The following is a 16,339-nucleotide window of genomic DNA, read 5'->3' as shown; positions in this document are numbered from 1 at the left end:
CCAATTTTTGCCCCAAGATACCAAAATTCCCAAGATTTGCCCCTCCCAACTCCCAAATTCCATCTTTTTGCCAAAATTCCCAATTTTTGCCCCCCCAGACCCCAAAATTCCCAATTTCTGCCAAAATTCCCAATTTTTGACCTTCCCAGACCCAAAAATTCCCATTTTTTGGCCCTCCCAGACTCCAAAATTCCCAATTTTTGCCAAAATTCCCATTTCCCACACAGACCCCAAAATTCCCAATTTTTGACCCTCCCAATCCCCAAAATTCCCATTTTTGGACAAAATTCCCAATTTCTGCCAAAATTCCCATTTTTTTCCCCTCTCAGACCCCAAAATTCCCATTTTTTGTCCCTCCCAGACTCCAAAATTCCCAATTTCCACCAAAATTCCCAATTTTTGACCACGAGGATGAAGTGCAAAAATTCCTTTTTTATTCAACAAAGCCAAAAAAAAAAGGGGGGGAGGGGCCCAAAATTGGGATTTTTTGGGTTTTTTTGGGGGGTTTTGGGGATTTTTTTGGGGCATTTTTGGGCTTTTTTTGGGGTTTTAGAGGATTTTTTTGCGGTTTTTTTGGGGTTTTTTTTTAATTTTTTGGGGTTTTTTTGGGCTTTTTTGGGTTTTTGGGGATTTTTTTGGGTTTTTTTTTGGGGTCCCCCAAATTTTGAGGACTCCCCCATGGGGGTCCCCAAATGCTGATTTTGGGGGGGTCCCATTGAGATTTGGGAGGATTTTGGGTGGATTTTTGGGGGGTTTTGGGGTAATTTTGGGATATTTTGGTTTTTTGAGGATTTTTGTGGTTTTTACCGATATTTTGGGATTTTGGGGTGCTGTTTTTGGGGTTCTCACCCCAAATTTCGGGGTCCCCCCTGGATGAGGTCCATCAGGATGTTCTCCACCATCACCTGAGGGTCTGCAGATCCCCAATTTGGGGGATTTTTGGGGTAATTTTGGGGTAATTTTGGGGTTTTTGGGATATTTCGGCATCCTGGGTGGGTTTTTTGGGTTTTTCACCCCAAATTTTGGGGTTTTCACCCCAAATTTTGGGGTTCTCACCCCAAATTTCGGGGTCCCCTCTAGATGAGGTCCATCAGGATGTTCTCCTCCATCACCTCAGGGTCTGCAGACCCCCGATTTGGGGGAATTTTGGGGTAATTTTGGGGTTTTTGGGGTTTTTTTTGGGATTTTTGTGTTTTTTACTGATATTTTGGGATTTTGGGGTGCTGTTTTTGGGGTTCTCACCCCAAATTTCGGGGTCCCCCCTAGATGAGGTCCATCAGGATGTCCTCCTCCATCACGCTGGGGGTCTGCACGGGCTGCAGCCCCCCCGGGGGGACGGGACCCCGAGGGCCGGGGGGCAGCAGCATCTGCCCTGGGGGGGGAAAAAAAAGGGGGTTCAGGGGGGACCCCAAAATCTCCCAGGGGGGATTTTTGGGGTCCCAGGGGTGATTTTGGGATCCCAGGGGGTTTTTTGGGGGGTCTCAGGGGTGGTTTTGGGGTTCCCAGGGGGGTTTTGGGGGGTCCCAGGTGGGGTTTTTGGGGTTCCCAGGGTGGTATTTGGGGGGTCCCAGGGGGATTTTGGGGTTCCCAGGGGGGTTTTGGGGTGTCTGGGGTGGTTTTGGGGGGTGCTGGGGGGGTTTTGGGGGTCCCTGGGGTGGTTTTGGGGTTCTCAGCAGATTTTTGGGGTTCTTGGGGCATTTTTTTGGGGTGTCTGGTGTGGTTTTTGGGGCTCCCGGGAGGGGGTTTGGGGGGTCCCATGAAGGGTTTTGGGGTCCCAGGGGGTTTTCGGGGTTCCCAGGGGTGGTTTTTGGGGGGTCTCAGGGGTGGTTTTGGGGGTTCCAGGGTGGTTTTGGGGTTCTCAGCAGATTTTTGGGGTTCCTGAGGCATTTTTTGGGGTCCCAGGGTGGTATTTGGGGGGTCTCAGGGGTGGTTTTGGGGTCCCAGGTCGGGTTTTTGGGGTCCCAGGGGGGTTTTGGGGTGTCTGGGGTGGTTTTGGGGTCCCTGGTGTGGTTTTGGGGTCCCCTGGGGGGGGTTTGGGGGCCCTATGAAGGGTTTTGGGGTTCCCAGGGGGGTTTTGGGGTTCCCAGTGTGGTTTTGGGGTTCCTGGGGTGGGTTTTGGGGGGGTCCCAGGGGGATTTTGGGGTTTCCAGGGGGTTTTTGGGGTTCCCAGGGGTGGTTTTGGGGTGTCTGGGGTGGTTTTTGGAGGGTTCCAGGGTGGTTTTGGGGTTCTCAGCAGATTTTTGGGGTTCCTGGGGTGGTTTTTGGGGTCCCAGGGGTGGTTTTTGGGGGGTGCCGGGGGGATTTTGGGGTTCCCAGGGGTGGTTTTGGGGGGTCCCAGGGGGGTTTTGGGGTTCCCAGGGGGTTTTGGGGTGTCTGGGGTGGTATTTGGGGGGGTCCCAGGGGGGTTTTGGGAGTCCCAGGGTGGTTTTGGGGTCCCAGGGGTGGTTTTGGGGTTCCCAGTGTGGTTTTGGGGTTCCCTGGGGTGGTTTTGGGGTTCTCAGCAGATTTTTGGGGTTCCTGAGGCATTTTTTGGGGTCCCGGGGTGGTTTTGGGGTTCCCAGGGGGTTTTTGGGGTGTCTGGGGTGGTTTTTGGGGGGGTTCCAGGGGGGTTTTGGGGTTCTTAGCAGATTTTTGGGGTTCCTGAGGCATTTTTTGGGGTCCCAGGGTGGTATCTGGGGGGTCTCAGGGATGGTTTTGGGGGTCCCAGGTGGGGTTTTGTGGGTCTCAGGGGTTTTTTTGGGGTCTCAGGGGTGGTTTTTGGGGGTCCTTGGGGTGGTTTTGGGGTTCCCAGGGGGAGGTTTTGAGGGGGTTCCAGGAGGGTTTTGGGGTTCTCAGCAGATTTTTGGGGTTCTTGGGGCTGTTTTTGGGGTTCCCAAGGGGTTTTTGGGGTTCCCAGGGGAGGTTTTGGGGTTCCCAGGGGTGGTTTTTGGGGTTCCGAGGGGTGGTTTTTGGGGTTCCCAGGGGGGGTTTTGGGTGGTCTCAGGGGTGTTTTGGGGTTCCCAGGGGGGTTTTGAGGTGTCTGGGGTGGTTTTTGGGGGGTGCCAGGGGGGTTTTGGGGGGTGTCTGGGGTGGTTTTTGGGGTTTCTGGGGGGTTTTTGGGGGGTCCCAGGGGTGGTTTGGAGGTTTCCAGTATGGTTTTGGGGTCCCAGGGTTTTTTTGGGGTGCCTGGGGTGGTTTTTGGGGGGTCCCAGGGTGGTTTTGGGGGTTCCCAGGAGGGGTTTTGGGGTCCCTGGAGTGGTTTTGGGGGTCCCAGGGGGGTTTTGGGGTTCCCAGTGTGGTTTTTGGGGTCCCAGGGGTGGTATTTGGGCGTCCCAGGGGTGGGTTTGGGGTCCCAGGGGGTTTTTGGGGTCCCAGGGGGGTTTTGGGGTTCCCAGGGGTGGTTTTGGGGTCCTCAGTGTGATTTTTTTGGGGTCCCCAGTGTAATTATTTTCCCATTCCCAGCAGATTTTGGGGTCCCCGGGCTGATTTTTTGGGGTCCCCAGTGTAATTTTTTTGCCATTCCCGGAGTAATTTTTTTTGGGTTCCCACTGTAATTTTTTCGGGGATCCCCAGTGTAATTTTTTTGCCATTCCCGGTGTAATTTTTTTCCCATTCCCATCCAATTTTCGGGGTCCCCAGGCTGATTTTTTTGGGGTCCCCAGTGTAATTTTTTCGGGGTCCCCAGTGTAAATTTTTTGCCATTCCCACTATGATTTTTTTACCATTCCCAGCAGATTTTGGGGGTCCCCGGGCTGATTTTTTCGGGGTCCCCAGTGTAAATTTTTTTGCCATTCCCAGTGTAATTTTTTTTTAAGTTTCCCATCTGATTTTTGGGGTCCCCGGGCTGATTTTTTTTGTGCCATTCCCAATGTGATTTTTTTGCCATTCCCATCGAATTTTTGGGGTCCCTGGGCTGATTTTTTGGGGTCCCCAGGCTGATTTTTTCGGGGTTCCCACTGAAATTTTTTTGCCATTCTCAGTGTAATTTTTTCCCATTCCCATCCAATTTTGGGGGTCCCCGTGCTGATTTTGGGGTCCCCGGGCTGATTTTGGGGTCCCCGGGCTGATTTTGGGGTCCCCGTGCTGATTTTTTTGGGGTCCCCACTGTAATTTTTTCGGGGTCCCCAGTGTAATTTTTTTGCCATTCCCACTGTAATTTTTGTGCCATTCCCAATGTAGTTTTTTCCCATTCCCATCTGATTTTTGGGGTCCCCGTGCTGATTTGGGGGTCCCCAGTGTAATTTTTTTTGCCATTCCCGGTGTATTTTTTTTCCCATTCCCAGCAGATTTTTGGGGTCCCCAGGCTGATTTTTTTGGGGTCCCCAGTGTAATTTTTTTTGCCATTCTCAGCAGATTTTTGGGGTTCCCCAGGCTGATTATTTTTTGCCATCCCCAGTGTAATTTTTTTATCATTCCCATCTGATTTTTGGGGTTCCCAGGCTGATTTTTTGGGGGTCCCCAGTGTGATTTTTTCGGGGTCCCCAGTGTAATTTTTTTGCCATTCCCAGTGTAATTTTTTTTAAGTTTCCCAGCAGATTTTTGGGGTTCCCACTGTAATTTTTTCGGGGTCCCCAGTGTAATTTTTTGGCCATTCCCAGTGTAATTTCTTTCCCATTCCCAGCAGATTTTGGGGGTCCCCGGGCTGATTTTTTGGGGTCCCCAATGTGATTTTTTTTGGCATTCCCAGGCTGAATTTTTTAGGTTTCCCAGTCGATTTTTGGGATTTCCAGGGTAGTTTTTTTTAAATTCCTGGTGTGATTTTTTTCCCATTCCCAGCAGATTTTTGGGGTTCCCGGTGTAATTTTTTTGGGGGTCCCACTGTAATTTTTTTATCATTCCCATCCGATTTTGGGGTCCCCGGGCTGATTTTTTTGGGGTCCCCAGTGTAATTTTTTTGCCATTCTCAGTGTAATTTTTTCCCCATTCCCATCCAATTTTGGGGGTCCCCGTGCTGATTTTGGGGTTCCCCGTGCTGATTTTGGGGGTCCCCGGGCTGATATTTTTGGGGTTCCCGTGCTGATTTCGGGGTCCCCGTGCTGATTTTGGGGGTCCCCGTGCTGATTTGAGGGTCCCCGTGCTGATTTCGGGGTCCCCGTGCTGATTTTGGGGTCCCCGTGCTGATTTTGGGGTCCCCGTGCTGATTTTGGGGTCCCCCCCCGTGCCGATTTGGGGGTCCCCCCTCACTCACCGGGCATGGCGGCTCGGGGGGCTCCCAGCTGCCCCCCCCAGGGCTGTCCTGGCTGGGGAGGGGGCGCAGGGGGGGGGTGCAGGAGGGGCAGCTGCCCCCCGGCCGCCCCCAGACCCAAAAGCGGCGGCTGATTTTGGGGGGGCCCCGGGGGGGGCTGCAGGTGGTGCAGGGGCTGCGCCGGGGGGGGGACCCCTCCTTGAGGCTGTGGGGGGAGAAAAAAGGAAAAATCAGGGTGGGGGGCACCCCAAAAATCATCAATCCCACCCCCCTCCCCTTTAAAATATTTAATTTCACCCCCTTCCCCCTTTAAAATATTTAATTTCACACTCTCCCCTTTAAAATATTTAATTTCACATCCCCTTTAAAATATTTAATTTCACCCCCCCCTTTAAAATATTTAATTTCACCCCCTCCCTTTAAAATATTTAATTTCACACCCCCCCTTTAAAATATTTAATTTCATGCCCCCTTTAAAATATTTAATTTCATCCCCCTTTAAAATATTTAATTTCACACCCCCCTTTAAAATACTTAATTTCACCTCTCCCCCCCTTTAAAATATTTAATTTCACCCCCTCCCCCTTTAAAATATTTAATTTCACCTCCCCCTTTAAAATATTTAATTTTATCCCCCTTTAAAATATTTAATTTCACACCCCCCCTTTAAAATATTTAATTTCACACCCACCCCCTTAAAATATTTAATTTCACACCCCTCCTTTAAAATATTTAATTTCACACACCCCCCTTTAAAATATTTAATCTCACCCCCCTTTTAAATATTTAATTTCACCCTTTAAAATATTTAATTTCACACCCCCTTTAAAATATTTAATTTCACCCCCCCCTTTAAAATATTTAATTTCATCCCCCCTTTAAAATATTTAATTTCACCCCCTTTAAAATATTTAATTTCACACACCCCTTTAAAATATTAAATTTCACCCCCCTCCCCCTTTAAAATATTTAATTTCACCCCCCCCTTTAAAATATTTAATTTCATCCCCCCCCATTTAAAATATTTAATTTCACACCCCCCTTTAAAAATATTTAATTTCACCCCCCTCCCCCTTTAAAATATTTAATTTCACACCCTCTTTAAAATATTTAATTTCACCCCCCTTTAAAATATTTAATTTCACCCCCCCTTTAAAATATTTAATTTCACCCCCCCCTTTAAAATATTTAATTTCACCCCCCCCTTTAAAATATTTAATTTCATCCCCCCTTTAAAATATTTAATTTCACCCCCTCCCTTTAAAATATTTAATTTCACCCCTCCTTTAAAATATTTAATTTCACCCCCCCTTTAAAATATTTAATTTCACACCCCAACTTTAAAATATTTAATTTCACCTCCCTTTAAAATATTTAATTTCACACCCCCCTTTAAAATATTTAATTTCACACCCCCCATTTAAAATATTTAATTTCACACTCCCCCCTTTAAAATATTTAATTTCACACCCCCCTTTAAAATATTTAATTTCACACACACCCCCCTTTAAAATATTTAATTTCACACACCCCCTTTAAAATATTTAATTTCACACCTCCCCCCCTTTAAAATATTTAATTTCACACACCCCCCTTTAAAATATTTAATTTCACACCCCCTTTAAAATATTTAATTTCACACTCCCCTTTTAAAATATTTAATTTCACCCCCCCTTTAAAATATTTAATTTCAACCCCCCTTTAAAATATTTAATTTCATGCCCCCCTTTAAAATATTTAATTTTACACCCCCCCTTTAAAATATTTAATTTCACACCCCCCTTTAAAATATTTAATTTCACCCCCCCCCTTTAAAATATTTAATTTCACCCCTCCCCCTTTAAAATATTTAATTTCATCCCCCCCTTTAAAATATTTAATTTCACACCCCCTTTAAAATATTTAATTTCACCCCCCCCTTTAAAATATTTAATTTCATCCCCCCTTTAAAATATTTAATTTCACCCCCCTTTAAAATATTTAATTTCACCCCCCTTTAAAATATTTAATTTCACCCCAACTTAAAATATTTAATTTCACACCCCCCTTTAAAATATTTAATTTCACACACCTTTTAAAATATTTAATTTCACCCCCCCCCTTTAAAATATTTAATTTCACCTCCCCCTTTAAAATATTTAATTTCACCCCCTCTTTAAAATATTTAATTTCATGTCCCCCCCTTTAAAATATTTAATTTCACACCCCCCTTTAAAATATTTAATTTCACACCCTCCTTTAAAATATTTAATTTCATGCCCCCATTTAAAATATTTAATTTCACCCCCTTCCCCTTTAAAATATTTAATTTTACACACACCCCCCTTTAAAATATTTAATTTCACACCCACCCTTTAAAATATTTAATTTCACACCCCCCTTTAAAATATTTAATTTCACATCCCCCTCCTTTAAAATATTTAATTTCACCCCCCCTTTAAAATATTTAATTTCACCCCCCCTTTAAAATATTTAATTTCACCCCCCCTTTAAAATATTTAATTTTACACCCCCCCTTAAAATATTTAATTCACACCCCCCCTTTAAAATATTTAATTTCACACCCTCCCCCTTAAAATATTTAATTTCACCTCACCCTTTAAAATATTTAATTTCACCCCCCCCTTTAAAATATTTAATTTCACCCCCCCTTTAAAATATTTAATTTCATCCCCCCCTTTAAAATATTTAATTTCACACCCCTTTAAAATATTTAATTTCACCTCCCCCCCCTTTAAAATATTTAATTTCACATCCCATTTAAAATATTTAATTTCACCACCCCCTTTAAAATATTTAATTTCACACACCCCCCCTTTAAAATATTTAATTTCACCCCCCCTTTAAAATATTTAATTTCACACACCCCCTTTAAAATATTTAATTTCACACCCCCCCTTTAAAATATTTAATTTCACACCCCCCCTTTAAAATATTTAATTTCACACCTCCCCTTTAAAATATTTAATTTCACCCCCCCCTTTAAAATATTTAATTTCACCTCTCCCCCTTTAAAATATTTAATTTCATCCCCCTTTAAAATATTTAATTTCACCACCCCCCTTTAAAATATTTAATTTCACACCTAGTTTAAAATATTTAATTTCACACCCCCTTTAAAATATTTAATTTCACACCTAGTTTAAAATATTTAATTTCACCCCCTCCTTTAAAATATTTAATTTCATCCCCCCTTTAAAATATTTAATTTTATCCCCCTTTAAAATATTTAATTTCACACCCCCCCCTTTAAAATATTTAATTTCATCCCCCCCCCCTTTAAAATATTTAATTTCACACCCCCCCCTTTAAAATATTTAATTTCACACCCCCCTTTAAAATATTTAATTTCACACACACCCCCTTTAAAATATTTAATTTCACCCCCCCTTTAAAATATTTAATTTCACCCCCCCTTAAAATATTTAATTTCACCCCCCCCTTTAAAATATTTAATTTCACCCCCCTTTAAAATATTTAATTTCATCCCCCCCCCTTTAAAATATTTAATTCACACCCCCCCTTTAAAATATTTAATTTCACACCTCCCCCTTTAAAATATTTAATTTCGCCCCCCCTTTAAAATATTTAATTTCATCCCCCCCCCTTTAAAATATTTAATTTCACACACCCCCCTTTAAAATATTTAATTTCACACACCCCTTTAAAATATTTAATTTCACCCCCTCCCCCTTTAAAATATTTAATTTCACACACCCCCCCTTTAAAATATTTAATTTCACACCCCCTTTAAAATATTTAATTTCACCCCCCCCTTTAAAATATTTAATTTCACCCCCCCTTTAAAATATTTATTTTCACCCCTCCCCCTTTAAAATATTTAATTTCACCCCCCCTTTAAAATATTTAATTTCACACACACCTCCCCCTTTAAAATATTTAATTTCACACACCCCCTTTAAAATATTTAATTTCACACCCCCTTTAAAATATTTAATTTCCCCCCCCTTTAAAATATTTAATTTCACCACCCTTTAAAATATTTAATTTTACACACACCCCCCTTTAAAATATTTAATTTCACCCCCCCCTTTAAAATATTTAATTTCACCCCTCCCCTTTAAAATATTTAATTTTACCCCCCCCTTTAAAATATTTAATTTCACCCCCCCTTTAAAATATTTAATTTCACACACACCCTTTAAAATATTTAATTTCACCCCCCCTTTAAAATATTTAATTTCACCCCCCTCCTCCTTTAAAATATTTAATTTCACACACCCCTTTAAAATATTTAATTTCACACACCCCTTAAAATATTTAATTTCATCCCCCCATTAAAATATTTAATTTCATCCCCCCCTTTAAAATATTTAATTTCACACCCCCCTTTAAAATATTTAATTTCACCCCCCCCATTAAAATATTTAATTTCACCCCCCCTTTAAAATATTTAATTTCACCACCCTTTAAAATATTTAATTTCATGCCCCCCTTTAAAATATTTAATTTCACCCCCCCCCCTTTAAAATATTTAATTTCACCCCCCCCTTTAAAATATTTAATTCACACCCCCCCTTTAAAATATTTAATTTCACCACCCTTTTAAAATATTTAATTTCACACCCCCTTTAAAATATTTAATTTCACACACCCTTTAAAATATTTAATTTCACCCCCCTTTAAAATATTTAATTTCATCCCCCCCATTAAAATATTTAATTTCACCTCTCCCCCCTTTAAAATATTTAATTTCATCCCCCCTTTAAAATATTTAATTTCACACCCCCTTTAAAATATTTAATTTCACCTCTCCCCCTTTAAAATATTTAATTTCACCCCCCCTTTAAAATATTTAATTTCACACCCCCTTTAAAATATTTAATTTCACCCCCCCCTTTAAAATATTTAATTTCATCCCTCCTTTAAAATATTTAATTTCACAACCCCCTCTTTAAAATATTTAATTTTACACACACACCCCAAACTTTGAATTTTTACAGTTTTGTCCCGAATTCCTTCAGGAAAAACCCAAAAATTTCCCCGATTTTTAGAGCGCCCCACTCATAAAAATTCCAGCCCCAAATTCCTTCAGGAAAACTCCAAAATTCTCACCCGATTTTTAGAGCACCCCAAAAAAATTCCAGCCCCAAATTAATTCAAAAAAACCCCAAAAATTCCCTCCCCACATCCCCAATTTTTAGGGCTACCCCCAGAAAAATTCAAACCCCAAATTCCTTCAAAAAATACCAAAAATTCTCTCCCAATTTTTAGAGCCGCCCCCAAAAAATTCCAGCCCCAAATTAATTAAAAAAACCCCTAAAAATTCTTTCAACCCCCTCAAATTCTTAAAGTCCCCCCGCAAAAAAATTCCCGCCCCAAATTCCTCCAGGAAAACCCCAAAAATTCTCTCCCAATTTTTAGAGCCCCCCTCCCAAAAACAAAAAAATTACAGCCCCAAATTCCTTCAAAAAACTCCTCAAAATGTTGGGGTTTTTTGGAGGTTTTTTTGAGTTTTTTGGGTTTTTTTTGGTGGTTTTTTGAGAATTCTTTGGGGTTTTTCTGGATTATTTTCCGGGTTTTTTTTTGATTTTTTGGGAATTTTTGGAATTTTTTTTGGAGTTTCTTTATGGTTTTTTGGAGGGTTTTTCTTGGGTTTTTTTGAGTTTTTAGGGTTTTTTAGTGTTTTTTTAAGAATTGTTTGGTTTTGTTTTCAAATTTTTTTGTGGTTTCTTTGGGGTTTTTTGGAGTTTTTGTGGGGTTTTTTGGAGTTTTTGGGGGTTTTTTTTTGTTTTTCTGCGGATTTCCTGGAGTTTTTTTGTGGGATTTTGGGGTTTTTTGGTTGGCTTTTTGAGAATTCTTTGGGGTTTTTTTTGGAATTTTTTGGGGGTGTTTTTGGAGCTTTTTGGATTTTTTTATTTTAATTTTTGGGTGTTTTTTGGGTTTTTTGTTTGTTTGTTTTTGGTTTTTTTGGTGTTTTTTATTTTTGAGAGTTTTTTGGGTTTTTTGTTTGTTTGGTTTTGGTTTTTTGGGTGTTTTTTATTTTTGAGGTTTTTTTGGAGTTTTTTGTGGGATTTTTGTGGTTTTTTTGTGGTTTTTTTTGTGGTTTTTTTAGGTTATTTGTGGGATTTTTTTGGCATTTTTTGGTTTTGTTTTTTTTTTGGGTTTTTTTGTGGGTTTTTTTAGGTTATTTGTGGGATTTTTTTTGCTTTTTTTTGTTTGTTTTTTGGGGTTTTTGTGGGGTTTTTTTTTTGTTTTTTTGTGCTTTTTTTGGGTTTTTTTTGGGGGTGTCACTCACCGGCTGCTGGCTGAGCAGGAGACTCCGAAGTTGGGGGTTGGCCCCCGGATTTTGGGGGCGCAGAAGAGCCCCACCCCCACCTTGGGTGGGTTGGGGGGGTCCAGCTTGGGGGGGTCCCGGATTTTGGGGGGCTGGGGGGGGCGCAGAGGCTGCAGGGGGGGCTTGGGGGGGCTGAGGTTGTTGTTGCTGCGCCCGGAGCTGTAACTGGAGAAGGAAAAAAAAATTAAAAATGTTAGAAAAATCCCCTAAAAAAAATCCCCCCCCCCCCCCAAAAATATGTTCTTGCACCCCAAAATATTAAAAAAATATCCCAAAAATTCATGCTGGTTCCACTCAGGATTTAGGGCGCGGCAAAACATCCCAAAAAAATCCCATAAATTCATCCAAAACACCCCCAAAAATCATGCAGAAATCCCCAAATCAACCAGGGTCTCCCAAAATAATTTAAAACCCCACCCAAAACCCCAAAATTCATGCAGGACCCCCAAAATCACCCCAAAATTCCTCCAACGCCAGACCCAGACTCATCCAAAATCCCCCCAAAATCATCCAGAGATCACCAAAATCAACCAGGGACCCCCAAAATCATTTAAAACCCCAAAATTCATGCAGGACCCCACAAAATCACCCCAAAATTCCTCCAACCCTCCAGCCCCAGACTCATCCAAAACCCCCCCAAAATCATCCAGAGATCACCAAAATCAACCAGGGTCCCCCAAAATCATTTAAAACCCTAAAATTCATGCAGGACCCCACAAAATCACCCCAAAATTCCTCCAAGCCCAGACCCAGACTCATCCAAAATCCCCCCAAAATCATCCAGAAATCCCCAAATCAACCAGGGTCCCCCAAAACCTTTCCAAACCCCCAAAATTCATGCAGGACCCCCAAAATCACCCCAAAATTCCTCCAACCCCAGACCCAGACCCATCCAAAACCCCCCGAAAATCATCCAGAGGTCACCAAAATCAATCAGGGTCCCCCAAAATAATTTAAAACCCCAAAATTCATGCAGGACCCCCCAAAATTCCTCCAACCCCACCCCCAGACCCATCCAAAACCCCCCCAAAATCATCCAGAGATCACCAAAATCAATCAGGGTATCCCCAAAATTATTTAAAACCCCCAAAATTCATGTAGGACCCCCAAAATCACCCCAAAATTCCTCCAACCCCAGACCCAGACTCATCCAAAATCCCCCCAAAATCATCCAGAGATCACCAAAATCAAACGGGGTCCCCCAAAATCATTTAAAACCCCAAAATTCATGCAGGACCCCACAAAATCACCCCAAAATTCCTCCAACGCCAGTCCCAGCCCTATCCAAAACACCCCAAAATCATCCAGAGATCACCAAAATCAACCAGGGTCCCCCAAAATCATTTAAAACCCCAAAACTCATGCAGGACCCACAAAATCACCCCAAAATTTTTCAAACCCCATCCAGGATCATCCAAACCTCTCTAGAACCCCCTAAAATGTCCCCAAAATGCCCAAATTTTCCCCAAATCCCCCAGACCAGGCTCTGCTGCCGCTGCTGCTCCTCCATGATCCCGACCTGCGCCAAGGCTGGGCTCACCTTCAAATTAAAGCAAAAATAAATCTCAAATTCCAGGAAAACTTCCTCAAATTCCAGAAAAAACATCTCAAATGGGAAAAAAAGGACCTCAAATGCCAAAAAAGGCACGTAAATTTCCACAAAAAACATCTCAAATGGAGATGTGAGGGGGAAAATGTGAGAAATGTGAGGGGAGAAAAGGGCGGGAAACGTGAGGGGAGAAAAGGGCGGGAAACGTGAGGGGAAAAGGAAATGTGAGGGGAGAAAATGGTGAGAAATGTGAGGGGAAAAAGAGAGGGAAATGTGAGGGGGGAAAGGGGAGAAATGTGAGGGGAAAAATAGAGGGAAAGATGAAGATAAAAAGGATGGGAAATGTGAGGGGAGAAAAGGGAAATGTGAGGGGGAAAAGGGGAGAAACGTGAGGGGAAAAAGAGAGGGAAAGATGAAGATAAAAAGGATGGGAAATGTAAAGGGGAAAAGAGCAGGAAATGTAAAGGGGAGAACAGGGCGGGAAATGTGAGGGGGAAAAGAGTGGGAAAAATGAGGAAAAAACCGATGGGAAATGTAAAGGGGAAAAGGGTGGGAAATGTGAGGGGAGAAAGGGAAATGTGAGGGGGAAAAGAGTGGGAAAGATGGGGAAAAAAACAATGGGAAATGTAAAGGGGAAAAGGGCGGGAAACATGAGGGGAAAAAAGGGCGGGAAACATGAGGGGGAAAAAGGGCGGGAAACGTGAGAGGAGAAAAGGGCGGGAAACGTGGGGGGAGAAAAGGGCGGGAAACGTGAGGGGAAAAAGAAATGTGAGGAGAGAAAATGGTGAGAAATGTGAGGGGGAAAAGAGAGGGAAATGTGAGGGGGAAAAGGGGAGAAACGTGAGGGGAAAAAGAGAGGGAAAGATGAGCAGAAAAAGGATGGGAAATGTAAAGGGGAAAAGGGTGGGAAATGTGAGGGGAAAAGGAAACGTGAGGGGAGAAAAGGGCGGGAAACGTGAGGGAAAAGGAAATGTGAGGAGAGAAAATGGTGAGAAATGTGAGGGGAAAAAGAGAGGGAAATGTGAGGGGGAAAAGGGGAGAAACGTGAGGGGAAAAGGGGAGAAATGTGAAGGGGAAAAGAGAGGGAAAGATGAAGATAAAAAGGATGGGAAATGTAAAGGGGAAAAGGGCAGGAAACGTGAGGGGAGAAAAGGGCGGGAAACGTGAGGGGAAAAGGAAATGTGAGGAGAGAAAATGGTGAGAAATGTGAGGGGAAAAAGAGGGGGAAATGTGAGGGGGAAAAGGGGAGAAACGTGAGGGGAAAAAGAGGGAAAAATAAGGGAAAAAAACCGACGGAAAATGTAAAGGGGGAAAGGGTGGGAAATGTGAGGGGAAAAGGAAATGTGAGGAGAGAAAAGGGCGGGAAACGTGAGGGGAGAAAAGGGAGGGAAATGTGAGGGGAAAAGGAAATGTGAGGAGAGAAAATGGTGAGAAATGTGAGGGGAAAAAGAGAGGGAAAATGAGGAAAAAAAACCGATGGAAAATGTAAAGGGGAAAAGGGTGGGAAATGTGAGGGGAGAAAAGGGAAATGTGAGGGGGAAAAGGGCAGGAAATGTGAGGGGGAAAAGAGTGGGAAAGATGAGGAAAAAAAAGATGGGAAATGTAAAGGGGATAAGGGTGGGAAATGTGAGGGGAAAAGGAAATGTGAGGAGAGAAAAGGGCGGGAAACGTGAGGGGAGAAAAAGGCGGGAACTGTGAGGGGAGAAAAGGGCGGGAAACATGAGGGGAAAAGGAAATGTGAGGAGAGAAAATGGTGAGAAATGTGAGGGGAAAAAGAGAGGGAAATGTGAGGGGGAAAAGGGGAGAAACGTGAGGGGGAAAAGAGAGGGAAAGATGAGCAGAAAAAGGATGGGAATGTAAAGGGGAAAAGGGCAGGAAACGTGAGGGGAGAAAAGAGCGGGAAACGTGAGGGGAAAAAGAGGGAAAAATAAGGAAAAAAAAACCGATGGAAAATGTAAAGGCGAAAAGGGTGGGAAATGTGAGGGGAGAAAAGGGAAATGTGAGGGGGAAAAGGGCAGGAAATATGAGGGGGGAAAGGAAAATGTGAGGGGGAAAAGAGTGGGAAAAATGGGGAAAAACCAATGGGAAATGTAAAGGGGAAAAGGGTGGGAAATGTGAGGGGAAAAGGAAATATGAGGAGAGAAAAGGGCGGGAAAACGTGAGGGGAGAAAAGGGAGGGAAAACGTGAGGGGAAAAGGAAATGTGAGGAGAGAAAATGGTGAGAAATGTGAGGGGAAAAAGAGAGGGAAATGTGAGGGGGGAAAGGGGAGAAATGTGAGGGGGAAAAGGGGAGAAACGTGAGGGGGAAAAGAGCGGGAAAGATGAAGATAAAAAGGATGGGAAATGTAAAGGGGGAAAGGGCGGGAAATGTGAGGGGGAAAAGGGGAGAAACGTGAGGGGAAAAAGAGACGGAAAAATAAGGAAAAAAAACCGATGGAAAATGTAAAGGGGAAAAGGGTGGGAAATGTGAGGGGAAAAGGAAATGTGAGGAGAGAAAAGGGCGGGAAACGTGAGGGGAGAAAAGGGCGGGAAACGTGAGGGGAGAAAAGGGCGGGAAATGTGAGGGGAAAAGGAAAAGTGAGGAGAGAAAATGGTGAGAAATGTGAGGGGACAAAGAGAGGGAAAGATGAAGATAAAAAGGATGGGAAATGTAAAGGGGAAAAGGGCGGGAAACGTGAGGGGAGAACAGGGCGGGAAACGTGAGGGGAGAAAAGAGCAGGAAATGTGAGGGGAAAAGGAAATGTGAGGAGAGAAAATGGTGAGAAATGTGAGGGGAAAAAGAGAGGGAAATGTGAGGGGGAAAGGGGAGAAACGTAAGGGGAAAAAGAGAGGGAAAAATAAGGAAAAAAAACCGATGGAAAATGTAAAGGGGAAAAGGGTGGAAAATGTGAGGGAAGAAAAGGGAAATGTGAGGGGGAAAAGGGCAGGAAATATGAGGGGGGAAAGGAAAATGTGAGGGGGAAAAGAGTGGGAAAAATGGGGGAAAACCAATGGGAAATGTAAAGGGGAAAAGGGTGGGAAACATGAGGGGAAAAGGAAATGTGAGAAAAGAAAAGGTTGAGAAATGTGAGGGGAAAAAGAAGGAAATGTGAGGGGAGAAAAAGGCGGGAAATGTGAGGGGAAAAGGGAGAAACGTGAGGGGAAAAGGGCGGAAAATGTGAGGGGGAAAAGGAAAGGGAAAAATGAGGAAAAAAACCTATGGGAAATGTAAAGGTGAAAAGGGTGGGAACGTGAGGGGAAAATGGTGGAAAATGTGAGGAAAAAACATCAGGAAAAGAGGCTGAAGACACAAGAGGAGAAAGAAGACAAGAAAAGGTAGGAACAAAAA

General features: G+C 43.0%; 1 protein-coding gene across 1 annotated transcript in view; it reads right to left on the bottom strand.

The window, feature by feature from the left end:
• Positions 1-812: 812 nt before the first annotated feature.
• Positions 813-16,339, bottom strand: part of MED25 (mediator complex subunit 25) — a 52,822-nt gene continuing 37,295 nt past the window's right edge. The window contains exons 17-20 of the mRNA XM_072921445.1: positions 12,943-13,002; positions 11,424-11,627; positions 5,168-5,369; positions 813-1,372 (exon numbers count right to left, since the gene is read on the bottom strand). Of these exons, the coding sequence (XP_072777546.1) occupies positions 1,263-1,372; positions 5,168-5,369; positions 11,424-11,627; positions 12,943-13,002 (576 nt within the window). The 3' untranslated portion in view covers positions 813-1,262. The remainder of the gene's footprint in view (positions 1,373-5,167; positions 5,370-11,423; positions 11,628-12,942; positions 13,003-16,339) is intronic.

Source organism: Taeniopygia guttata, chromosome 37, assembly GCF_048771995.1.
Source record: "Taeniopygia guttata chromosome 37, bTaeGut7.mat, whole genome shotgun sequence".
NCBI lineage: Eukaryota > Metazoa > Chordata > Aves > Passeriformes > Estrildidae > Taeniopygia > Taeniopygia guttata.
The sequence above is the reverse complement of the archived record's forward strand: the minus strand, read 5'-3'. Positions and strand labels throughout refer to the sequence as shown.